Source organism: Eretmochelys imbricata, chromosome 17, assembly GCF_965152235.1.
Source record: "Eretmochelys imbricata isolate rEreImb1 chromosome 17, rEreImb1.hap1, whole genome shotgun sequence".
Classification (NCBI taxonomy): domain Eukaryota; kingdom Metazoa; phylum Chordata; order Testudines; family Cheloniidae; genus Eretmochelys; species Eretmochelys imbricata.
In genome coordinates this window covers 6,865,422-6,891,210 of record NC_135588.1, presented here as the reverse complement: position 1 = coordinate 6,891,210, position 25,789 = coordinate 6,865,422, and the positions used below count along the sequence as shown (strand labels likewise).

The window sequence follows — 25,789 nt, the reverse complement described above, 5'->3', positions numbered from 1 at the left end:
TCTCAAACTGTCAATACAGAAACACTGATGGTAGTATATTTACTGAATGGACTAAAGTTTTGAAGGCTATATTTACCACAGCCAAGTGGTAAAGAAATGTTTTAATGGTTAACTTCAAAGCAAATATGACCATTAAACATGCTGAAGTATCATTAAGGAAACTTTTCAAGATTATGAAATAGACAACATCAAAAAGCAGAAAAGGAAAATACATTTGTAATTTTTTTGGACAGTATAATTTTTGTAATTGCACACCACTTTGCTACCTATAAATAAGGGCACATTAAATCCTTACCCGTAGTTTTAATGGAGCTATGTTCTTTTGAGTTCCACTCCATAGTTCCTGAACCAAATCCCCATAGCACTTGGCCATATGTCCTTTCATTCCTATTGGATTTGTCCTAGAATTCATAAAGTGTATTCATTGATGTTTAAATAAAATGAGCGCTTACAAAGCATGGTGGAGGAAAGTGTTTCAGGGTAGCTAGTATTGGTTTATCTCATGCAGCAACAGAAGTCTTCCTTTTTAGGTATGTCTACTCTAGTGCCTGTTACCGGGGTGCTATTTCAGATTTGGGGGGGTGGGGCGCAACTTTCATCACGATTCCAGGGGCTACTTAGGCACCTGAAAACTCTAGGTTTTTTCCCCCCAGATAAAGGGGAAAGGGGCTCAACCAAAAATTATAACCCAGGGGCGGAGGGGGGCCTCAGCTCAAAAATTTGAAAACTGCTCAGGGTGCAGGCAGGGGTTAGCTAGGGACTGTGTGCCGGGAGGGGTGGGGCTCAGGGTGCAGGGAGAGGAGTAGCTAGGGGCTGAGTGCAAGCAGCGGGTAGTTCAGCATGCAGGCAGGGGGGTAGCTCAGAGTGAAGGCAGGGGCTGTGTGTGGGTATGCTGCTGCGGGGGGTTTGCTGTTGTGGGGCCAGCCATGCACTCAGTTTCTAGTTGGCACAGTGGGGGCAGCTCTGCAGGGTAGGGGAAGGGGTGCACTCTGCCTGCCGAGGTACATAATGGCTTGGGGGAGGAGGACACATCAACATGAGCCCATGGCCGGCTCTGTGCAGCAGATCAGGAGGCAGGTGCCCAGTCCTCAGCAGCGCTGCCAGTGGTGACTCCATGGCAGGAGGCAGCACAGAGGAGCAGGGCAAGGAGGGGGAGCATTTCCCTCCTGCTGGGAACTGCACCCAAATATTGTGAAGGACTCAAGGAGGGGCAGGTCCCCCCACCCTCTGCCCACCCTAAATGGCACCCCTGGCCTGTTGGGAAGTTGAGTGCTTATAATATTGTGATTGAAAGGACATAGTCATGCTGCCTACTTTTGAAGGCAAAAAGAATTTTAAAGGGTTAAAACATTTAAATGCCAAAGGTCTCACATACGCATTACCTGTTGAGTTCATAAAGATGTTTTCCTGAGATGAAATACCGTGTTAGAGGTTGTGTGTTACTGACACACTGGATACTAGAATTCATGAAACATGTATTACCCAGATTACTTAATCCAGTGGCACCCTTTTCAGTAGGAACTGAGGGAAAAGAGGTACAGTTATTTAACATGATATATTTTAAACACATAAGAAATAGAAGAAAAATTAATCAACGGTGAGATTTCACTAGAAGATTACAACCTCCCTCACCCTGCCCCCAATTACAAGATGTCAGTTAATGTGAAGACAACAGACCTCTGAGATAATAAATGCCCTAAATTTTCATTGAAGTCAACAGAAATTGAGGATGTCTGGCAACTTGCTAGAATTAGCCCCATTATAAACCACGGAAAAGATACTGGTAATCAGTGTAATCCATGTTGTTTCTGCATCAGTAAGTAAATGATTTTCCTATTCTGCAGTAGCATTACCGTATCATTGTCATTTTTTGTTATGTTATTCTTGTTCAATAATACCGAAGTCTTCCTTCAACTTAAAAAAACGTAATACACAGAAATATGCAAGTCTTAGACTATAAACGAGGTGAAAAGGAAGCAACTAATTTTTCCAAAAACTGTTAATCCAATTTCAAATTTAGCTGTATTCAGAGTTTGCTGAATGTTACAGGACTTGATTACCTCTGAATTCAACCCCCAACACTTTTAGGAGCTAAATCTACAACACAGAACAAAACAAATAGAATAGTTCTAACATGTCTGCACCACTACTTTCAATCTTTATGTTAAAAACAAAATGGTTCCACAAACCAGAATATTTTATTGGGTTTTTTTTCCCATCATACTTGTGTTACTGCACTTGAACACTTACCTTTATGTCTGTCTATTTTACTACTGTTTGCTATAAATGACATCTCCTCTGGCCAGCTCATGTCTTTGTTTCGAACTAGAAAGCAACACAGTAAAACAAGTTTTATTTTTACCTACTCCAGAAAGCTGAGCATGTAGTTAAAGTGATTTCATTCATTTCCAACTGTTTATTAAAATGTAAAAATTGGTTTATTATTTCACGTTAGTATTCGTTCTCAATTTTGTTTTTACTTTACTGACCATACATAAAGACTCCATTGGTAATCTTGAGATTTCTTTCCCATTGTAAAAGCCAATTTTCAGGGATTATTGACTTAATATTGTAAATGGCATCAGATAATTAGATAGATAGATTATAGGTCCAGATGCAATATCTTTCTCTTTAACAGCAAGATAACTTTTAATTACAAAAAGAACAGGGGTACTTGCGGCACCTTAGAGACTAACAAATTTATTAGAGCATAAGACACAGCCCATTTCATCCTATGCATCCAATGAAGTGGGCTGTAGCCCAAGAAAGCTTATGCTCCAATAAATTTGTTAGTCTCTAAGGTGCCACAAATACTCCTGTTCTTTTTGCACATCCAGACTAACATGTCTGCTACTCTGAAACCTTTTAATTACAAAGGGACAATAGATTCAAATGTATTTAGATATCAACATGAGGGGAAATTATGACATGAAACCATGCCTCAAGGAGAGAGCAAGATTTAATTTGCTAACTTATTCATCAAGTATTCATCAAATTTTAAGCCACAAAACTCCACATTCATACCCAAAAGTAAGTTAAACGTGCATAGAGGGTATGTCTACACTGTAATTAGACACCCACAGCTGGCCTGTGCCAGCTGACTTGGACTCAGGGGCTGTTTTATTGCAGTGTAGACTTCCAGGCTTGGGCTGGAGGCCAAGCTCTAGGACCCTGTGAGATGGGAGAGTCTCCGAGCTTGGAAGTCTACACTAGAACGAAACAGCCCCATTGCCTGAGCACCAGGAGCCGGGCCAGCCAGGAATTATCTGCACTGTAGACATATCCAAAGAGTGTAACAGCTCTATCATTATTTTTGTTCAAAAGTTTATTTTTAAAAAGATTTTTGTGACATTATAATCAGTACAAATGCAAGGCTTGAGGCCAATGGCAGTGTGGATTAAGTTTGTACTTAATATATTCCCAAATGTAAGGGGGAAGCTCAAAAGTCTGGCATTAAATTAGCTGAAAGGTCACAAATCTATATACCTTTCTGCCATTGACAAAGGTCCACTCCTTTTTAACTGCTGTTTCCAGTAGTGGTTAGTGTGATGCTGGCAGACCAGATGCCAGCTCATGCCAATGCCCCAACGCCTTACTAAAGATTCAAAATGCATAGCTGGAAACCAGTCTGACTCACCTGTTTGTTAGTATTGTTAAAACAGGAATTAGTTTGGGAGATGTTTTTAGTGTTTGGACTTTATGAAATGCTTGAGATGCATTAATCTCACTTATAGTATTTGTATCCCATGTTATAAGGTGATATTTAAGTGTTTGTTCTGTAACTATAAAAGTGTCTGCAAAGAAACTGGAAACTCCCACAGTCAGGACAGAAGCATTACCAGGTGTGAAATACTAATTAATAACAAGAGGTGTCATCTCCTGCCCAACAAAAAGGCGGTCTATGGACACCAGGCAAACCATTGTGGAACATCAATGGACAAAAGACTGTTGATTGCTCTCCCCACACCCATGAAGCGGGGACATGCACAAACACTCATCCCATCACAGCTTGAAATGTGGGGGAAAGAAAATGAAAATCCCTGTCAAAAAGCAATGGTCATCACAGGCTGGCTGGAACTTGAAGAAGGCAGTATTTCTAAGCATAAGCAAGAGATTTCCCAAGGTGCCTAGTTTGTTTTAGTCCTAAAGAACATCTAGAGCTTGCACATTACAGTAGCTTCTATTACCTTCTGAAACCCAAGACTAACTCATTTGTGTGTATGCTTACCTGCTTTAATCTTGTAAATAACTCATTTCCTTTTTCTAGTTCATAAATCTTTAGTTAGTTTACTACAGGATTGGTTACAATCTTTGGTGAGAGATCTAAGGTACAACTGACCCGGGGTAAGTGACTAGTCCGTTGAGACTGGGTGTAACTGGAATATTGTTTTGATTTTTGGTGTAAGGGACTATCTATCACAAAAGCAGGCATCTGGGTGGCAAGTTACACCAGAGTACCCAAGGAGACCGTCTGTGACTCCATATTAAGGTTGTTAAAGTGCTTGTGGAGCTCACACTTCATACTTGGTCAGTGAAATCTAAAAATTGGGGTTTGTGCCTTCGTTTGTAACAGTCAGCCCGGAGTCTGGCATACACGTTCGTGAGCCACCCCAGACAGCTTGACACCCAAAACGTGCCAGGTGCTTTTGAAAGACAGAAGACGACACGATGCCTGCCCCCCAAAAGTTTTAAACCTCACCCATTAGGGACTGAAACACGCAGTGCCATTTCATGATCTGCTGCTTTCTAAATATGTTGAAGTATCACAGAGTGCATTCTTGCAAACCTTTGTAAATAAAAGCTTTTCTGTGTTTTTTCAGGAGGAGGTGGTGTTGGAGAGGCTGCTTTGCTCTTAATTAGTACTGTAAGCATTGTGGACCGTTCCTGAGATTTTCTTTGTAAACCAATAATTATATAAGGGATGTATAAGTTTTGTTCCCAAAGCACGGCATATGTTTGACATAGAAAAATTACATATGTCTAAAATATATCTGTTGATCTTAATGCAGAAACTAATAAATCTTCATTATCCATTTTTATACCTTCTATTACTAAGTGCTGCTCATCTTGGATTTTCAGGTATTCTAACATATGATCCTCATCATCCAGAAGAGTAAGATAGTTCTGCAAAGAAAAAATTACTGTTTATTTCTTGTTTTTAAAAAAATTCAGAAGCTATTTTAAATTTTAATCTTAAAGTAACAGGACTCAAAGAGTATTAGTCATTTCAGGACATACATTGGTTACCAGCTCCCTACTTGCATACGTTAATTAAACAGAGCTACTTACTTGCATCTCCAAAAGTATCCACTGGCTTTTTAGATAAAACTTAAAAGTTATGTATGGTTTTTCCTTATAATGAGAATAGTGGCATATTGGATGGAACACTAGCTAATTCATAATCAAGAGTAGGTTTTAAGAGACATGGGCAAAAACAACATGGCCTATGAAAAAGCAAAGCAGGAAACAACGATATCTAGCTAAGGTAAATTATTTCAAATTCCAAGTTGTAATCAAATGTGTTTTTCACAAATGCCTATGGGATTTAAGAGAACATCATTGACCATGAATGGCCCCAGTGCTCTTAAATCCTTTCAGCACTTTTCAAAATCTTCCCCCCCTACAGTAACTATTCACTGGCTTCCTAGAGCTGATTTGACTTCAATATGTGGTCTCAGAAGTTTTATCATCTTCCATCCTCTCCTCCTTATTAGGACATAGGGAATCTCCATTTATAGATCCTCTCCTAAGGGATGTCCGAACCACGTGCTCTGTCGACTTTCCCTCAGGCACCTGTCAGCTTTCCCCACAGTAAGTAAATAGGTGTGTAGGTAAATTCTAAGGATACACTCTGGCAGCATTGACTTATACAGTCTCTTATTTAGGAAAATCTTTTTTCTTTTGAATATGAGCTATTATATTATGCTGTTTAAGCAAAGCAATATTAATCTATTACATTCTGACTCCCCCTCTATTTTTATCTTCGTTAGTTATCTGTGATTTACAAAATAGGACCAGCATGACGCACATTTGGTTTTGGTCTGCTTTTATTTTTTCCAGTGAAATCTGTAGAAAAGCCACATAAGCAGATTAAACATTTAGGATGTTATTCAGGAAAAAAAGGAGTTCTCTTTTTTTAAATGGTAGTCTCCAAATTTTGGGTTGGCTTGATTGCTATGTGAAATGTGGCAACAGGCAATAAGCCCACAAATAATTCCTTTTTCAGACACTCACTTGAGATACCAAGTGACAAACAGCCACTTTTCGCCAAAGAAACAATTCTATTCTTCTGCCTAGTCCACAGTTTTAAGTTAATGGACAAATACTACACAAAAACTAATGAAGGTACTTCTCTCCAATCAGAATAAATAATAAATTAATAAATATCAGTGCAGAAATGCTGTATACACCATTAGGCATAGTAGTTAATTTCACGGCACAACATTTCTTATGGTGACTGTCATGGTTTCTTCTTTTCCTCATAAGCATACAGCTACATGAGGATCTCCATATCTAACATCACTTCCTATGAAAGCAATTGTAGTGTGTGACGGTAGGTCCATTTGGGGAGACACAGTTCTAGTGCAAATGGCCAGTGTGGACTTTTCTACATTATAAAACTTCAATATGTTTGGACACAGCTGTGAAGAATTGAGTTCCCTGACATGATGGTTACAATAAATTTGCAGACACTGTAGATCAGGGCAAACCATGTTCCTCATCACATCAACTATTCCAGGGGTTCTCAAACTGCAGGTCAGGATCCCTCAAGGGGTCACAAGGCTATTACATGGAGAGTTGTGAACTGATAGCCTCAACCCCAAACCCGCTTTGCCTCCAGCATTTATAATGGTGTTAAATATATAAAAAAGTATTTTTAATTTATAAGGGGTGGGGGTCGCACTCAGAGGCTTGCTATGTGAAAGGGGTCACCAGTGCTAAAGTTTGAGAACCACTGAACTATTGTAATTCTTCACTGACATATTCTAACAGCAACGTTCTACAAGGCAGTAATTTCCCTTTACTATCGACACTTGTGTATATTATGCTTCGTATATTAAAATAATTTAAAATGTAAACACATGAAGAAAGAATGGTTCCTGGACGGCTGCTGACATATTGAAACTGACAGCCTACATGTAACAGGCCGCACTGAAGGAAACACATTTTTTAATCTACCTTTAAAGTGGGTGCTATGATGCTACAAATTAGCTCTAAAAATTCAACAGAAGAGGGCTGAGTTGTAATTACATCAGAAAGAAAACCAGGATATATGTAAATTAACATCAGTCTTACAAAGAAAAATTTGCCACATTCTTCACCAAGCAAATCTAAAGATTCCAATTTCACAGCTGGGAGCACATATGAAAACTAACATGCAGGTGGTGGGTCAAAGTCTTTAGTGTCACAACCATTCTGGCCCAAAATTTTCAGACCAAAGTGTGTAAATAGCAGCTACAGCACATGCATCTCTGAATTTGTGTGTTTAGCAGTTTTCTGAAGAGTGAAGATATACACAGCATTTAAAGTCCTTAAAGGTTAAGTTACCTCACTATTGTATAACCACAGCCGCATATCCTCCTCTTTTATACGTAGCCTCTGGGACAGATATTCATGTATCTCTTTAATAGTCTGCATTCGACTAAAGCAGCCTGTATAAGCCAACACTCGTTTTAAAGGAGCACTGGGAGAAGGTACATTCCCTGTGTCACAATCACAAGAAAAAGGCCAAGATGTTCATAACACACATCTGTACATACAGCAACAGGCAGATGAGTTTAATAAGGTTATTCTACAATATACACATTCAAATAAATGCATTTTGTGAAAAAGGAGTACACAGAGCTACTTATGTTATGGTGTTAATACGGGCCATATTGCAATCTTAATAAATCTTAACCCTTGGTCAACTTGCCACACAAACACCCAGTATAACTTTGCTAACTTCCATTACCATATTACCATAAGCAGCAACCCTCCCTCCCTGCTTGCTAATAGCAGGGCATTCTAGAGAGGCTGTCCTCGGCAAGACTTCATTACTTTTACAAAATATACTACAGCAATTACCACCATACTATGAAGTAGCAAAACTGATCTGTTTCTTTAGAAGACAAGATATGGAAGGCAAGAGGTAGAGGTTTTCTTTTGTTTTCTAATTAAACTAAAAAAAATTCCTTCATGAAACCTACTCTTAGAAAGCATGTTATATGTAAAGGAAAAATGTGAAAAAATCAGTTTCACTGTTCTTTTCTGGGAAGCAGCACTTCACTGCACCTCTTCTACGGAGATGAATGTTGATCTGTGAAGATTAAATCAGTCTGGACGCTCAGAACAGGATTACTCTCTCACAGACACGGGCTGCATAACACATTTTGGGAAGATGGCCTAGGAATTCAACACAGTTTCTCAAGATTCACTCAGATATGTCTGCAAAACTAAACTGACTTTGTCAAGTCAAAAATGTCATTATAGGCAGGATTCAATATATGTAGCTCATCTTCGGATAATGTACTTGCAAATATTGGGTTTGAAAAAATGAGACCAATGTGACCTTTTTCTATTTTTCTGGGGCTTTTTCCAGTTTAAAATTAAAACGTTTTTCCTTCAGTGCACACCCTGAGCGAACAGCTGCATTACTTTAAATAAACCGAAGGAGCAGTATAGTTACAGTTCAGTTGTAAAAAGATTAAAAGAACCCAATATACAGCATTATGATACGGAATGCCACTACACACTACGGCACCGAAGAGCAAAACTAAATCACAATCATTTTATAAATCAGCAAAGCATCTGTTTTACCGTAAAATACCAAGCAAAGGACTACAATTTTTTAAAAACACAAAAAAGCATTCTCTGCAATTAAAGATGAGAGGATTAGTTGTAAGATTACAGCAAGAAAGCATATTTGAAAAAATTCGAAGATTAATATTTGATTCAACAAATAATTAGTGCAGAGCAAAATAATTCCAAATCAAGATTAAATTTGGCATATCAGAAGAACCGATGTATTTGAATTAGAAATGTTTAGGTACCAAACAAAGCAGTTTCCATTATATAAAATTAAGTAGTAAAAAATGTTTTTGGATACTAGGCGGTTTCTATAGCGCAACTTGATCAAGCAGGCAGCCACTAATTATACAATAATTTTGGGATTGTAATATTACCATATTTTGCAGGATTTGTCAAAGCAGTGAAAAATCGAGCATCTGCATGAGTTTTAAATAGACACTGACTAAAAGGTCAATGTCCTTCCAGGTTCTGATTTCCAGTGATCAGTTCTGCTGGCATTTGTACATGCACTAATACACATGTGCACGCAAATCTCAATTTGTGCGTCTCCTGCCACGCGGCATGCCAACACTGGAGATTTGCTCGGACACAAACTGTAGGAGTTAGGTATGCAATTGCGTATACAAACCTGATAATTGAAAATCAGACCTCTATCATGCCTTCTCAACCTGTCTGTAAAATATTATGAAACTAAAGGCCTACACACTTAGGGTCCAGGACCAGTGTAATCTTAAAATGAGAATAGAGATTGCAATTATGGGGTGTTAGCTGAAATCTAGATTTTCCACTAATCTTACCTGTATGTATTTTCATCCTCTTGCACAAATGCAGCCTTTGTTTGCAAACTGTATCAAGTAAAAGACTTCATATTTCACTTGCCCTATCACTTCTTATCAAGTATTAAATATGAGTGTTCGAGACTAATTAACTGGTTAACTCAGAACCACTCAATTCACTGTTAAGTGTGAACCAGCAGCTGGATGAACACCGCTGATTTATTACAATGTAGTATTGTATGTTAGGGGACTACCTAAAATAAATTCAGATATAAATATTCTATAACTACACAGATTGCAGACAAGGAAAATAAGATGGTCTTCCCCAACTGTTTGTTTTAAGCAGTGCTCATTTCCTCACTCTCACATCACCAATCTGAAATGTGTTTAATAACTACACAAGTGAACTCACTTAAAAACTGAAAATGCCCCTAGTCTCTCCTCTTTGTACAAGATCTTGATAAAAGAGCTTTAAGTTTTACCAGTCACTCATTCTGCTTTACAATCGATTAAAAGATGTATAAGCACAGTGGCAGCAAGCTTTTATTGACCTGGGTCTCGCTTTTTTAGAAACTGCGCAGTTGTGTTCTTGCTGCATTCTTACGTTACCTCTAGGCAAATGATGGGGAAACATTCTCAGGCTCATCATACCCATATTCACCCAGATGTTTGATTGCTGTGTTCGAGTGGCAGGTTGCTGTCTCAGAAAGAGCAGATAGCGAGGAAATAACTCTAGCTCAGCGACGCCAGTTTTGCTGTTTTTGATCACCTAATGAAGACATTTAAAGAAAATTTCAGAGACTTCCCTTCTGAGCCTTCAGGAAGTCCCAAAATGAACCTCTGTAGGGGGCAGAGGCCTGGGAGATCAAAGTACCCTACTGAAAATATACCAGATAAGAATGGACTTTTGGGACAATATGTCTTCAGTTAATTTCCTGGGGAGGTTAATGCAAAAACCCAGCCTTTGGAAGCTACTCCCTGAGAACTGGGTCACTGTCTGCTGATTACCAGTTTCCTACAGATGAGATCAAAGGCTCAAGCGATACAAAGAAACAGGTGAACTGACCAGCTTGGGTTCTGGCTCTGAATCTGAGACAGTTATGAACTTGAAAAATCCAGTTGTCGGTTTTGAAGATCTGTCACCAACCAGAGCCTGAGATGAGCTCTGGGGGTGGCCTCTGCTGAAGCTTTTTCGCATGTGTGTAGGTTCTTTTATTGTTTTAATATGTTTTCAACTTAAGAATAAATGTGCTTGGTTAGAAGCAGTGTGTTAACTTGTAACTGCAAGCAATACACTGATCACAGCTTCTTGAGAGAGCAAACCACATATGCTGGCCTTTTAGAAACTCTGGCTTGCTGGGGATATCACACCGTAGGCAGGGAACTGTGCAGCCTTAAAGAACACCTGGACAGGAGGAAGTGAGATGAGAGTCTCTGCACAAGAGAGGTGATGGCTGGGAGCTGGAAACCTTTAAGTGGGCGCCCTCAAGCAACCACTGAGGGGGAGTGCAGGTGCAGTTACCCTGAAACCGTGACAGACGTCTCTTCTAACATTGCTCAAGTACGTTCGTTTGTGTTGTGTGTAAAACACTGAGGCCTTTTCTAAACTACGAGAGGTGTTTGTTTCCATGGAGATCATGTGCAAGGAGGACAACAGAAGTCAGTATGGTTGTACTGTAAAATAACTGCTACCATTATAGATCAGACAACTCTATAAACTCTTACAACCAACCCTTCTCACCAGCCGTAACACTGAGTATTTAAACAAAACATCCTGAAAGAAAACAGTTTAAAAATCTGGTCAGAAACAAAACATTTAAAATACCGAGGATTATTGTACGTAGTTGCTTTCATCTAAATGGACCCCCAAATGCTATGAAGTTTACTAAATCAATTGTACGCTATACACAGTCCTTGAATTATAAGATTCTATCTGACCAGCAGGGTGAGCAATACTGAGTTCCTATAAAAGAAAGCTTCTTGAAGGACAGGTGCCACTTTAAGGCTCCAGGGCTACACAGGATTCATGTCACCCACGAAATACAGTCATCTCTGTGGCAAAACCTAGTACCGGTTAAGCAATGCACAGCAATTTTACGCAAGAGTTCAGAACCTGTAGTGACAAACAGTCCATCCAACAGAAGTGGGAGGGCAGATTTTTAGATGTGAACTTCACAGAACGATGGAATTTGGGCAGGAGACAGGTTCGCATCTCTGCTCTTGTACAACTTCTAACTCCATGGGCGTGGTGTCAATTTTATGCCTTCTACAAAAGAGGAACTACAGCAACACAATGCCCTTTCCAATGCTTTTAGCTTTAGTTTCACTGACAGTTGAACACTTGGCTTTGAAACCCTTCCCCTTAAATTGATCTACGGAAGTATAGCCCATGTGTCTGACTAGAATTGACTTAAAGATCACTGTAAGGAACCTGTAATGTCAACAGAATTTTAAGAAAGTTTCAAATTCCTTCGAATTAATAAATCTCGCTTAATTTTTCTTGATCTTGTTTAATTAGTTTTTGATACATTCTGATTAATAATTTATGTATGCCATAGTTAAACTGCATAATACAGCTCTAACAGTATGACCTGTTAAAAGTCATTTTGTAACGCTATATATATTTACTGTTTAGTAGCTAAAGGAGACTTGTGAGACAATTGTATATTTTAACAGTAAAATATCCTCATTATTCACTTTTGTTTCAGAAATACTCTGGCTGTGTAACTATGGCTAAGAAATCACTCAGTAGGATAACCAGAGACGTCAACATAACCCATTTATACTCAATTCTACCTACAGTAGGCAGTTTTTGATAGCATGGGGCCGGACTTGAGGTCCCAGGAGGTCCCTTCCTGTCCCTATCTACATTTGAAAGTAAAAGTGACCTTAAGATACAAGGCAGAATTTAAATTGTTTAGAAACTGCCAAGTTTGAATATCGTAAATGCCACTGATATTTACAAATACATCTTTACCCTCCCGTCAGTTTAAGATTACATTTGGAAAACATTAAAAAAAAACAGGAGCACCTTGCAGAGTAAGAGACCCATTACTAACTAACTTTTTACGGCAAGTTAGTAAGTGACCATATGCAGTAAGAATTCCATGAGCACCGATTCATCATGACACCAATTCATATAAGAAACTTTGTTGTTTTCATCTGGAGAAAGAGTATCTTCGGTTTAATTATTTATAATGCTTCTTAATAATCATACTATTGTATGTTTGTAAAGGTAACTGACTAAGTAATGTGAAAGCTCACTACAGCCCTCCGCTATCAAGTCTTTGCTGAGAAACGGCTATGCTATCAGGCTTGATGGAAGAATGATTGGGCTTGTACATTAGGAAGAGGAAGAATTAGGACAAGTAAAATTTTCAGTGGTTGTTAATTTAAAAGAAATAGGCAATCATTGTTCTGTAAGAATAATCATTAATGGAACAAAGCAACTTCTACAATGTTAGCAGTTAACATGGCACAAAAGAAATATAAAAGACCTGGGAGTGAACACCGGGTACAGGATCTGTTCAAAATACAAAGCATTATTTATATTGCCCCAGCACCAAATGGCTCCCGTGAGAATTCAGAGTCAGACTCTGTAACACACAAAACAGTAGCTCTTTGGGGCAGGTGCTATCTAAAAAATAGGTGGTTTTTTGCATTGGCTGGCTAACAAGGATTACAAATTCTTCAAGACAGGGGCCATGTGTTCCCATGCATTTTACAGTGCCTAGCACAGTGGGGCCTCCTAACTCCAATTAGGATTTTTTGGATGCTGCAGCAATATAAAACATCCCCAGGAGACCTAACTGTAGACAACATGGATCATGTAGAGAAGGTAGGTGAACCTTTGGAGAGAGAACAGCTTACACCCATCTCCCATTTCACACCCCCTTGAAATAACTTATGGAAAGATAATTATAGCCACAGATTGGCTGACAGAAGCAAGGTTGAAATGCAGAGAAAATGCTCAAATAAATTGGTTAGTCTCTAAGGTGCCACAAGTACTCCTTTTCTTTTTGCGAATACAGACTAACACGGCTGTTACTCTGAAACCTGTCAGAAAATCTAGAGGGAATAACACTTCAGATTAACTCTGAAACCTTTCGTTAACCAATTGACATTGTGAGACTTGCCCCAGAGGAGAAGATCGATAAGTGGATGTTTAGGCACAAAGGATTGTTAGCATACATGACTCCAGAGTCTGTCCCAAATAAACAGTGGCTGTATTCATTACTTACTGGTCTAGGTAATGCCAGGTTTGCCCCATACCAGTGGTAAAGGGCTCTCCATACTGGTTCTGGTACCATTTTATAATCCCTCCCTTCAACCAGATGTGGAGATCGTTTTAATCGTCCGCCTTCCAGGGTTAATGATGCAGCCTTCAAACAAAAAAGGGTGGTGACAGGACTTAAATGGAGAAAATAGCCCACAGTTGCAAAGATTTCAGCTCATGAATTCTAGAACATGTTTTAATTTTTAAATATGCTAGCAAGTGGCAATTACTACCTGTCTTTCATACTGGAAGAAAGTATTTAATTTAACAATTATGTTTAATTTTTACTATTAAATACTTCTCTAAAAGGGACAAGATAAAATTCTTATTTTCCCCCATTTCTTTACTACCACCATCAGGTTATTATTATTTATGTTTCAACATTTATACTGTTAACTGTTTGCATTTCACCCAACCTGAACAGTGAAACTAGACTAGTCAGTTTAATTTTCAATTTATACTCCATTTGTACTTTCTGTTTCACGTGCACAAGTACAACAGCATTATGTTTGGGTTGATAATGCTGCAAGGATATGTTTAAATACAAAAGTGTTTTCAATATAATTGTTAAAATGTTATTTTCATGAAAACATTTCCACCTGTTTTACTATATTTTGGAAAGCCACTTAAACACAGCTGTAACTTTTTCCTCCTGGAAACTACTTCACACTGGCCTTTTAAATAAATAGCAAAATAATTTCTGTAGTAAAAGTCCGAACACTGATTACTACACTGCAAATGGTAGATCATACTCAATTTTTTGTTTTGTGGCCAACAAAATTGTGCCAAGTAATATTAAACTAGAAATTAAGTGACAATTGAGAGCTAGTTTTGTCCTGTTGCCTGATTATCTAAATAATAAATTAAGTTTTTACAGCTAGACAATTGGGATAAAGATTTATCAAACATTTTCCTGAATTTCCATAGGTCAGTCACATTTACCTTCACTGGTTCTTGTGTTACAAGTGGTTGGTTATCAATAGCTCCTGGTCTTTGTGGATTAAGTTGTAGCAATATATTTCCACTGGATCCAAGTAAACACTGATTATTATTGTCCGAAGTGTTATGCTGCCTAGCAAAACACATATCGGCTGCTGGAGTACTGGAGTAAAGAAAACCTGTAGAAGAAATGAGTCATGTGTCTCAAATTTTAGTTTAAGTTACATTCCATAAACATGAGTACATCAATTAGAAAATAAGGATAAACTTCTGTGTTAAGATTGTGGCGAAAGTTTCCCCTCAAATAGTACTTGAGTTGCAACAAAGATATATAAATGGGTCCAGGTAACAGAGCACAAAACATGCATCTGCATCTGAAAATGGGGACTGGAGTGTAAGGTAACTGTATTCCCAAATTAATATTTGGGTATACAAATACCAGTTTCTGGGCACAGTAGCCGGCAGCTCAGGTATGCTGTTACCTAGCTGTGTATATGGTAACTGATATCTAGGTTTCACAATTTATCCCTGTTCATAAAGGGTAACAGGAACAGAGACATGCACAGTAATGCTGTTACATTCTTGGCACCAGACAAGGCAAGTGCCTATCTACATACAGAACCACCTATTGGCTGAATAATGCAATACAGAAATAATGAGGCCTGGCTTCTGGGCTCATAATCAGAAGCAAGCAGTTGGCTTTATTAACTGTGAAACATACAGCTGTGGGTGGCTCCAGCATGAGGAAAAAAGATGGCTTGTTCTGGTCCAGGGAACACAGTATATGTAACCATCCTACTCTTGAATGCCAAATAAAATTGAATCTATTTCCCCATGTTAAGTATCCTCACACCTTCTTGTCAACTGTCTGAAATGGGCCATCTTGATTATCACTACAAAAGATTTTTTCCTCCTGCTGATAATAGCTCATCTTAATTAATTAGCCTCTTAGAGCTGGTATGGCAACTTCCACCTTTTCAAGTTCTCTGTATGTATATGTATCTTCTTACTGCATGTTCCATTCTATGCATCTGATGACGTGGGCTGTAGCCCATGAAAGCTTATGCTCGAATAAATTTGTTAGTCTCTAAGGTGCCACAAGTACTCCTGTTCTTTTTGCAAATAAAAGTCAGTTAGCTTTCAAGAAAGAAAATCTGTCTCAAATTCTGTCAAGATTTTGCTACCAACAAGATGGCAGAATTTTTTCTGCAGCTGAATTGGTAACACTGAAGTGGGGAGAAAGGAGAGGACAATAGGTAACTCTGAGATGGCCCCTAAAAAAGCAAGAGTAGAGCATCACTTTGAGTGATTGTTCGATTGGCTGGAGTTAAGGAGTGGGGGGGAGGAGTTGAGGCTATACAGCTTGCCTGGGCTTCTAAAGAGTCAGTTTGGCTTGGGAGATGGCACAGGGTTGCACTAGTCTGAAAAGATTTCGTTCAAGATAGACAAAGGCTTATCCTAACTCTGGAGATTTGTACTTTAGCTGGGAGACGTATTGTTATGATATTGCTACAGGGACTTTTGTTACTTAAATTATTTCAGTTCCTACAGAGCCTAAAATTAAGACATATATTGTCCTATATTTTTAATGCCTCAGTCTTTTTCTGCACCTTTCGTCTTCACAGGGATAGTGATCTGAGGGCAGATCATTGCATGATGACAGACAGAACTTTACGGGAAACGGAAAACACTATTTTGGAAAGTTACAATGATGGGATGATGATGAAAACTATGTTGAGAATAATTAATAGCATATAGGGAGAAATGTGTTATTTAAGTAATCCTGTCCTCTTACCTACCAGACTCAAATGCACTATGACACCAACAGTGCATACACAGCTCATTTTTTTAACTTCAGTCTCGCTACCTTTTAGTCTGGAGGAACCCATGTAATATTTAGATCCCTCGAGACCCATCCTAGATTAAACCTCTATGGGAACAAGATTTTATGCTTACTGCTAGTAGTAGTCTCTGAGGCTTCTGATGCAGTAGAAATATTATCTGAAAACTTTTCTTCTGTGACAGAAAAGTAATTTACACCTCCTGTTTTGTCTTCTCTCTGTTCTGATGTATGGATTGCAGCAGCTACGAGTGAATTCTTACCTCCACTCAAGACAGATGAAGGTTCTATCACAACAGGGTTAGCATCCTATAATTGTTAGAGAAAGAGAAAAAGGTGAACTATTGGCCAACATAAAACTGGAAATTTAAAATCACTCATATACAGAGTTAATACACCAGCATACATTGTACCAACATTACTTTTAAGGATCTCAAAATGTTCTATAAAAAGATATTTTCCCATCTACACCATGAGGATAACAGAGTTATCCACCATCCAAATCACCGGAATAAGTATTTATATACTATACTGATGCATGTTACAGACAACTATAAAACAGGTAAGACTGCTTTGTTCTGTCTAAGAACCTGGAAATGGTATGTTTATAAGCAGCTACAGTTATCTGCTATAAACATTTTAAGATCATCTAATTGATAATTGGTTGTAGAAGTCATCTCTATTGGGGGGGTTGGGGGACTTGGATTGTTAAAAGCTCTGAACAGCAATGAAAAGTTAACTTCAATTAAGTCTGTGAATAAATGTAGGGCTTCTGAAAGTGAACAGCTAAGTCCATTGGGCTAAGTAGGCATGGCATAAGTTATGCACACTTTCCTCACACCTACAGCTGGGCAGGAAACTATTTTCTTTTCCTGTCAATGTTTTCGAGGTGAATACATTTTCCTGTTCCACACTGGGACACAACATAAACCTTTCTAAGTTTTCTATAAAAAGGAGAGACCGGCCATAGCTCAGGGATTAGGACACGCAACTGGGATGTGGGAAACCCAGGTTCAAGTTCCTACTCTGTTTGAATCCAAGCTCGTCCCCATCTCAGGTGAGCTTCCTAACCACTGCTGTCTTCAGATGTTTTCCATTTTGAAGGTTCAGTTCAGATTTTAATAATTTCAATTATATTTTAATATCACAAGAGGCTGGGAAAAAGCAACTAGTGAAGGAACAAATTAGAACTATTTTGAGACCATAATGAAGAAATTTGGATAGGAAAAACAAGTAGGTTACTACGGTATAGTGTTTCAATTAGCAGCCATGAAAAACTAGGACAAGCCCATAGTTTTATGGCTCTATAATGGATGCACTCTGAGCCTACACTAATTTAACTGTAGATTTTGACTGATACTTGTTCAATACAAATCACTTTGTGTTTCAATTAGATTTCTGGAAAGGTTGCAAATGGAGTTGTTTTAATGTATGTTAAATTTTCCTTTAGTACAACTTCCCTACTCTGTGGTAAAAAGCAATCATTACAAGAAAAAAAAAATATGGACTTAATTTTAATTCTCGGTAACAGTTTCAAAATATGAAGTTCGCTACGCCTCAGCCCCAGGTGCAAAATGCTCTCCTACTAACCTAGGCAACTAAAGAAAATTGTCAGGAAAATTTAACTTCGTTCCTTACTTGTCTGCATTAGAGTTAGGCTAAAACTTAAACCATGGACATTACAAAATGCTGCTTCACTAAAAGGTTGGATTCCTGGTCTTCCTCTTTGGAGAAACAGCACTGAAAAGGCAATCTGGCTCACCCTTGGGGCAAGGTGCAGGAGAGATCTCCTGTCATCCAAAGGCAATACATCTACCCACTTAAGAAAAAGGTATTGACAAGGTTTGAAAAGAGTCCCATTGAGTTTAGAACAATAATAGCCACCAGAGGAAATCTCCAGAGGTTGGAAAGCAGAAGAAAAAATGGGAAATAATCAGAGCTTAAGAGAGCCATGGAATGTCCTTACATCCTCAACAAAAAGAAAATGTATGCAATGGACACTACTGCATTACTGCAAGTACTGCACTACTGCAAGAGTGAAAAAAGGGGAGACCCATTTAAAGTTGCATCTGAACAAGATTTACTTGCAAATTCTTGGCTTGTTTTATAGCATCATCATCATCGAATAAAGGCAAATTAGCATAAAAAGTAATATGTTCAACTGAATAACAGTGCCCTTGACAGAATCTTCTTGTATGTATCTGTAGAGCCCTGTGTAGTTCTTTAATATTTTCTTTACATGGCAGCAGAGTACACATGCCTGTAAGCCACTATGTTGTATAGAGAATCTCACAAGTGCTGGAGTTAAGCAAGGTATTAAGTATGAAACCCTATATGCTTTTGAATAAATCACACTATAGCAAGGATCAAATTACTCAGCGTGCCAAGCAAGCCAAAACATCCATTAAGTCAACATTTGTCCAGCTTGTCATGTATGAGCAACAACTGTATTAAATCACTAACAGTGCACACTTTCTAATCTTTACATTTATAAAGCAAGTCACATTTTTATTTATAAGACATCCTCTTCTAACTATTAACATACTTCCTCTTCTGAGAAGCAACTTATTTCACTTAGTTTTCTCCATTTGTGGTTGAGTGAACTGCGAATTATTTTTATTCTGGTCTCAAACAAGTCTTAAATAGATTTTTTTCCCCCCACATGTGTATCAATCTGGCAAAGATGTTCTCATTTGCATGCTTTTATGGTACAGTCTTCAAGGAACATAGCCTCACTTCAATTCACTTTCAAGAGGTTTTGGTAACATACCTTTTAAAAAAAAACCCACCATGTACTTTGGCTACTTCTCCTTTTACATCATTGCTACTTATCAGGATATTTGTATATAAATCAAATCATAATCAAACTCCCCCTGAGTTCATTCAGAAAAGGCACAATGCATTATTTGTGACACACACACAAAAAATCACATCCATTATTATAATTGGTTATGTTAAAAGCTAACTGGGTTGTGATATTACCAAATAAATCAGACAGAACAAGGACGCTGTATATTGGCAAGAGGACTCTTATCGGAAAAACTATCTTAAAAAGCTTCAACGATGGGAAAGAAAATGCAGAATAAGTATGACAGCCCAATAGGATCTTAGTGAAAAGTTTAGTATGCAACAGCGATTCTCTAAATCAATTTGTTTCCTGAAATGGATGAGGGATATTTAATTTCTAGCATTCTTTTTTATTTACTCATTGGTTAATTGATTAAGCAATCATTTTGCTCTTCCTTTCCTGTTTTATCAACACATGCACAAATGGAACATCAAAACGTTGAAATCTCACTGTGTTAACATGAACTACTGCCAAACTTACATATTTGACATATTCTTTCCATTGCTGCCACCATTGCATTGCGATGAGAAACCAGTTGTGCCCTGGCTGGAGACCATATCTGCTTTCCCGTTCTAACCAACCCCTACAGACAAGAATTAAGAAAACAATACAATCAAAGACATTGCTTGAAACATGACAGTTAAAGAAAAAAAGCCAACTACTATTAAAATGATGGAAACCTATTAAAACAATTTTTTCAATAAAATGCATACCTAATAATTTGTCCTTCCTCTTCTGGGGTAGCAGGTCTTAAACCCAAAACTATATGGCAAACCTACAGAGAGAGAAAGGGAGGCAAATCATACCATGAAGATGTAAGACTGTCAATGCAACAGTAGGTAAGAAGTAATAAGGGTATCTTCCACACAGAGACCTCTTTCAGAAACAGCATTTGGATGGTGATAGATGATTTCAAATGAACACAACATTCAGAGCCAAGTGTATTTTTTTTGTGGTTTTAGCCAAGCAAGTTACTAAAAGTCATATATCCAACTCCCAAACTCACATGATCCTGTTTGTACTATTTAGCCGAAGGTAAGCCCCAACTTAGATGCCCAAAGGGGAAAGAAAAAGGAAGGGTTAATTAAAAAAAAAATTTTTTTTTAAAAAAGGTCTCTCTCTTGAACTGACTCTACACAAGAAAAAACACGGAGGTTCCAGTCATCAACTACAATAACATTTACCCCTAAACTGTAACCAATTTTAATAAATGAATCCGACCCAACTCCCGACAAAGGAAAAGAAGACAGCTGGGTAATACAGTATTTAGCTTAGTACTTTTATAGGTCTTCTCCTCTGCTGACCTGAAAGTGCTTTAAAAGGAGGGCAAATATCATTACCTCTATTTTGCACGTGAGGAAACTGAGGACTTGCCCAAGGCCATTCAGTGAGAGCCAGAATTAGAATCCAGGCCTCCAATTCCCAGCCCAGTGACTGGTTAGGGCTTTAGACTCTCCTATAAAACAACAAAGGGGTGGCCACCCTGCTCCAAAGAAAGTCCACGCTGTCTGCAGTTTATCCCACTACATGTGCACGTCAATAACAAAGATCTAAGCTTGTCCACACTTAAGGATTCCCTGTAGAAACATTGATATTCCTAGAGCTCCCTTTCATCTATGAATCAATCCCATCTCCCTGATTATCTTCCCTAGCGTAAGCTAGCTGCATTGGTTACAAACACAGCATCTTACAACAGAGTTTTAACACCTGCTAACTGGGTTGCTCAACAGAAGAATCCTGGCCATCATGTTATGAGGGAGGAAAGAGAAAAAAATCAGACAGAAAGTAAATCAGTTTCAATACCAACATAGTATTATCAAAATTAATTTGTCTATTAATAATGTATTTCACATGAAATTAACATTGCTGGTTATTAATGATTGTATGTATTACAGTAATACTTAAGAATGAACCAAGAATGGAGCCCCAGTGCTTGGCACTGGCTACACACAGTAAAAGACAATCCCTGCCCCCAAGACCTTGCCGTCTAAAACAGACAAAAGACAGGATGGGGGAAAGTGGTAGAACCCACAGCAGAATGAACAACTTGAAACTTCAAGTTAGTTCCACTATTATTATTTTTGAGGTGGCCTGAAGTGGAAAGAAAAGTGAAACAAGAGAGAACATTGAAGGGAAGTCGAGTGCAGGGACAGGACGGGGCAAAAAGTTCCTCTCTGCAGTTCAGCCTCCCCCCAGGCCACCTGGCCCGGGGAGGGACCTGGCGGTTAGTTTCCCCAGAGTGGAAGGTTCCGTCTGCATCCATGTGTGTGCTAGGGGAGGGATGGCTATAGATGGACCCCATTTTACCCCTTTTCCTCCCAGTGCAGCAGTCCCTGATTTGGCTACTTCTGGACCTGCTCCTATAGGTTGGAACCTCTCTGCAGTTGCTCCCCAATAACACATGGGGAAAGAGACCACCCGAGTCCTCCTTTCCCCAGAGTGGGGGGAGGGGTGGGTCCTCCCCAATAGACTGTTTAGTCTTTGAGCCAGTTTTCAGATTGGTTGCTCCTCATTACATGTTTTATAGCCTCTTTTCATGTCTCTTTTGAAGCTATCCATTTGAAACTCAGCTGGAGATGTCTAACCATTGGTGGAGCAACTGATTTAAATTGGTATTACAGTGTGAGAGCTGGTATTCTAATAATCTGAACAAAAGAAAGGCCATTAGCTGCTGGGAAGTGACAGATTTCCCAACAACTATAACACAGCTGGCTCTGACGTTAGGTTTTTTTTTTTTTTAAAACTAATGCTATAGTGTACTAGCATCAACTTCTTCAAATAAGCCACTCCTGCTGTTATCAAACCAATTTGTTGAAAGGCTTGATTTAAAGTAATGAAGACTAAATATATAACAAATACTTCACACTTTCATAGCACTTTGCATTTGTACAGCCCAAGGTCTTCACTAAGGCTGGTAAGCATTATCACCATTTTACAGATGCGGACCTGAGGCACAAAGAAGTTAAGTGACTGCACAAATACATCAGTGGCAGAATTAGTGTCCTCGTCCCCTTCTAATGTCTTGTGCAGTGAGCATGCTGGTCTGGAGATTGCTGCTTAGACAGTAAGAGCTTGGGGGTCCTACTTATAGTGGATTCACGAAGAGAACACGAGGAGGCACGAAAACTCAACTAAAAATATCATTGTCAGAATGAGAGTTCTAAACAATTACTGAAGAACAAATACAACAACTAGCCCATCACTGGAGAATGCTTAGATTGCCAATAGTTATTCATTTTAGCTCTGATATACACATATATGTATTAGTTATTAGTTAAGCATTGACAGTGTGTTAGTGCTATTCAGGCCATAAAAATAAAGACATCTGATCCTGAGGAGATTACAAAATGCAAGAAAGAGATAAAATGTACTATAGCTAATGCTACAACATTTATTTAGAAAACAATCGTCCTAGATTTAATTCTGTTTACCAATGAATACATTTGATGGCTTCCAAAAATGGAGATTGCAACACTTCCACCCCCACCCAAATTTTGGCAGAACTATCATCACAATAAAATTTAAAGTTGCTTTGGAATGAATACATACATAAGAGATCTTGAAGAAAGGGCTGGCTCAGTAGCCTAGGGCTTGGGAGGAATCTGAAATCTTATCTTTTTCTTTGCTGCACCCACGATAACTGCATCCACAAACTCAGCCCCTTTGGAAAGGAACATGCCTCTGACCATGCAGCTGATTAAGGAACTACACTGATAAACTCAGAATGGAGCCCCATACAAGTTTTTTTCAGATGGAAGAATGGTGGCTATGTGGGGCCTTATAGGGAGGTAAATTAGGGCAATTCCTCAGAGTTCCATCAGGGAAGGTAACTTCTTTATCCACCTCTCAGGACAAAAAGTTCAGTGGAAAACAGGCAAGGAATAAACAACAAAGAGGAAAACAATCTTTGGGGTTTACATGTTACACAAGATGAGCCAACCTTGAAATGTGGCTGTGCTAAGTTTTTGAGATTGGGCCTGAATTGGATTTTAAAAATTCAATACACATTTGATCCTAAGCTTCTGAATTCCAGGTTTACCTGCATTGTGAAAGGGATGTGATGTGATGAGATCTTTCTGTGCACTATTAATAGCTATACATCAATAAAAGACTGCTTAGATACTGTCTACAGAACATGGCAAAAAAAAAAAGGATTGTAAGCTGCAGGAGCAGCCTCTCTCATTTCCTGTATCACTTTCTTAGGGAAGATTTGGAACATCACCACTTCTAATGGGGAATGTAACCACTGTTACACGTTAAATTTCTTTCCATTTTACGTACCGTGTACTCCATTTTTAACAGCTTGTGCTCCAGGCATCTCACACTTAAGTGAATAATAAGCAAGTACAGCATCATTCAGTCAAGGTAATGCACGCATACAAAAACCACACTTTATTCAAATAGACAAAGCTGTACGTGAGTTGACACAAATGCTGATGCTGTACTATGTGACTGCAAAAGGAAAAGCTGATGAGTTAATTACCATATTGTTACGGTTTAAATTTGCACTAAATGTACCTGAAAAAGTAGATTTAAAAATTCATTGGCAAGAGCACTCTTCACACTCCAGATCTGATAGTCTTCCAGAGTGAGGTGTCCAAGCTAAGTTAAAAAGAGGGGAAGGCAAATAATGAGCATTATCCATTTTACCTCGTTTCTGTGTAAACTGTACATAAACCCATCATACAGAACATGAAAAGTAAGTGTCTGGGAAAGGATTAGCATACATCATTACTAGTATAAAACTTCATGTGAGACAATGATAATGAAATTAAATCCAGATACCAGTTTTAGCTTATCTTAGTCAAAGCACATGAATGTCCCAAAAGAACTACAAAGCACTGAACCTACAAAGAACGAACCATGCAAAGGTACCAGTCTTGGTTCCTGCAACGTAATCCTGTAAGTTTAGTTTCCAATATCCATCCAACACGCTTTGTCAAGCCATGACCAAAACTGCATTGAAGAATCCACATGAATGGTCAGGATAGCCATTTTGTAGGACACAAAGCCACACTGAGGCTATGTTTCTGCAACGAGTACTCCACAGAAATGCCCCAGCATTTGTACAGAACTGCACAGAAGTCAACTGCAGGTTTAGGGTCTAATTATTGTAAGATTCTAAAGCAGATTTTTTCAATAATGTTCTTATCTTAATTTACAATCTGCACCAAAAAAGCTGATGGCATGAAAGTAGCTCTTCGGAGTTTAGAAAAAGCACTGCTCGTTTTAAGTCCATGTATGTCTAATGTGATATGTCGAGTTCTATATTAAACTGATCCTAATAATAAATCTTTAAATCAAAATATAGATCTTTACACAGCAAAATAGCAGAATCTTCCTAAGGTCTGATTATTTCATAAACATTTTAAAGGTGAAAATAATTCAATTCCTTCTTGACAGTCAGGCTGACTGGGGCTCTGGAATCGTGTCTCATCTCGTGTTGCAGGGGTTCTCTTAGTTGGGTTGTGACCAGTAACTCCTCTATCTTTTGCCTGGGACTAGTCAATCCTCCTCCTCCGAGCAGGAGCTCTCCCCCGCAAGGCCATCTTCCTAAAGCTGGGCTGGTTCTCACCTTAGGGTAGTCTGTCTTATCCCTCCTTTAAACAGGATTCCCTCCCTTCATCCTCTCCCTCTAGGGCTGAGAGTTATGTTCCATACAGTCACAAGCTAGGTCTCCTCCTCCTCCAAACAGGAGCCCTCCCTCAGCTCTATCTCTGGAGATGAGTTGTATCTCAGGCTTCCTTCCTTAGGGTAATTGGTCTTGTCCCTGATTCAAGCAGAAGTTCCCCCTCAACCCTCTTCCTGGGGCTAGGGTTATGCCTCGGGCCTTTTTGGCTCAGGTTAGTCAGTCCTACCCTCCTTCAAGCGGGACTTTCCCTCTTAGCTCTCTCTCTGAAACTACGGTTATGCCTCAGGCCTTAGGTTAATTAGTTTTATCCTCCTTGAAGCCAGAGTTCCCCCTCCAGACCTCTTCCTGGAGCTAGGCTGTGTGTCTTAAGTTAGCTGCAAGGTTTTTACCAATTCCCTTCAGCTGAACATCCTTTCCAGTTAGCTTTCCACTCTGGAGGGTTCAACAGTGTCTGCCCTGTAGTGAGGGACCAGGCAGCCTTCACACTGTTCCCCTTCCCCCACCTTCTTCCCAACTGGTTGGGTGAGAGGGGAGACTTGTCCTGCCCAATCTGCAGGATCCCTGGTTCCATGCTCTTAAAGGTACAATAACAAGATTCCCTCTCCAAGCACTATTCATTCCTGGGGCTGCTTCCACCCTATGCCTGTCCCCCTTAAGTCTCTTGATATCTTCCTACTGGACCTTTCAA

General features: G+C 38.9%; 1 protein-coding gene across 3 annotated transcripts in view; it reads right to left on the bottom strand.

Moving 5' to 3' along the window:
• The window catches only part of USP32 (ubiquitin specific peptidase 32), a 150,894-nt gene that overhangs the window by 24,840 nt on the left and 100,265 nt on the right, over nt 1-25,789 (bottom strand). The window contains exons 10-21 of one of the 3 annotated variants that reach the window (XM_077836362.1): nt 23,988-24,071; nt 20,183-20,244; nt 19,950-20,052; nt 16,738-16,930; nt 14,785-14,960; nt 13,808-13,948; nt 10,176-10,335; nt 7,549-7,703; nt 5,043-5,124; nt 2,251-2,325; nt 1,383-1,521; nt 296-401 (exon numbers count right to left, since the gene is read on the bottom strand). In XM_077836362.1, coding sequence (XP_077692488.1) covers nt 296-401; nt 1,383-1,521; nt 2,251-2,325; nt 5,043-5,124; nt 7,549-7,703; nt 10,176-10,335; nt 13,808-13,948; nt 14,785-14,960; nt 16,738-16,930; nt 19,950-20,052; nt 20,183-20,244; nt 23,988-24,071 — 1,476 coding nt within the window. The remainder of the gene's footprint in view (nt 1-295; nt 402-1,382; nt 1,522-2,250; nt 2,326-5,042; nt 5,125-7,548; nt 7,704-10,175; nt 10,336-13,807; nt 13,949-14,784; nt 14,961-16,737; nt 16,931-19,949; nt 20,053-20,182; nt 20,245-23,987; nt 24,072-25,789) is intronic. The other 2 variants (XM_077836363.1, XM_077836364.1) reach the window with 2 other exon arrangements.